We start from the raw sequence: 1,128 nt of genomic DNA, 5'->3' as shown, positions 1-1,128 counted from the left end.
GTTCCGTCTCTCTACCCTGGGAGGTAGAAAGAGGGAGGGAGGGGTAGCCTAAGAAATTGCCTGGTACGGAGCAAGGAACGGGACCCAGGGAGAAACAGATGAAGCCCAAAGGACTTACCTTGGCTGGATGCTCTCCCAAAGGGGCTGGGGCCCAAGCAGGTTTCCATGCCAAAGGCCAGGCATCTCACAGCCGCCAGCCCTCCAGACATCACTTGGGAGTCCCCAGGAACCTTTCCCGAGCCCCTCCGGAGGCTGGGTATTTGGGCTGTGGAGGAGGGCATACTGGCACAGGGGAGAGGTTTTGGCCAGGAGCAGTTAGAATACTGGAGAAACCAATTATGGCTCCAGGGAAGGACTGAATTGGAAACACTGGGAGATCAGCTATTGGGCTGCCTCCCCTTGGCTGGGCTGGGCTGGGCTGGTCCTGGCTGAGCTGAGACAGGCTGGGCTGGGCTAGTCTGGGCTGCAAGGGACTGAACAGGCTAGGTCCTAGCTAGGGTGGGCTGGTCCTGGCTGAGCTGGACTGGACTGGACTCGTCCTGGCTGGGCTGACCTAGGCAGGGCTTGGCCTGACTGCAGTGGACTGGGTTGGCTTGGTCCCAGCTAGGTTGGGGTGGTCCTGGCTGGGCTGGGCTTGCTTGGGCTGTTCCTGACTGGGCTGGGTGGGGTGGAGCCAGCTCAGCCAGGAGCCTACACACAGATTACTTGTTCAGCTCCTTGATTAACATTCCATGCTCTCAGCCTGTTTGGAAGCTGGGCCCTGCTCCCTGGACTAATGAGGGCTCTCTGAAGGTGAAACCTGGTCCTGCTCCTTGAGGGGCTTCTGTGCCTGGGGTGGGTGTCTCTCCTGCTTGCTTTCCTGCTTTTCCTAATCTAGGGCCTCAGAAGCCAGCTAACCCCACCCTCTCATTTTACAGAGGAGGAAACTGAGGCTCAGAGAGGTTTAGGGATTTTCTCTGGAGTCTCACAATGAATAAATGTCAGTGCTGGGGTTTGAACCTGTATCTCTCTGTCTCTGAGTCCAGTGGTCTACCCACCTTACCACAAAGTTGTCATTCCCATATCCTAGAAACTCTGGCCCAAGGAAGTTAGAAATGTCACATTTGGGAATTTGCTTGATCTCTTAGA

The 1,128-nt window shown here is 56.3% G+C and overlaps 1 protein-coding gene across 1 annotated transcript in view; it reads right to left on the bottom strand.

The window, feature by feature from the left end:
• Positions 1-434, bottom strand: part of CUNH10orf90 (chromosome unknown C10orf90 homolog) — a 140,096-nt gene extending 139,662 nt beyond the window's left edge. Inside the window, exon 1 of the mRNA XM_069101720.1 lies at positions 119-434. Within this exon, the coding sequence (XP_068957821.1) occupies positions 119-281 (163 nt within the window). The 5' untranslated portion in view covers positions 282-434. The remainder of the gene's footprint in view (positions 1-118) is intronic.
• Positions 435-1,128: the final 694 nt, after the last annotated feature.

Source organism: Petaurus breviceps, unplaced genomic scaffold (genome assembly GCF_028583685.1).
Source record: "Petaurus breviceps papuanus isolate PSGF00001 unplaced genomic scaffold, PetGlider_PUasm1.0 490, whole genome shotgun sequence".
Classification (NCBI taxonomy): domain Eukaryota; kingdom Metazoa; phylum Chordata; class Mammalia; order Diprotodontia; family Petauridae; genus Petaurus; species Petaurus breviceps.
This window is presented reverse-complemented; position numbering and strand designations above follow the sequence as displayed.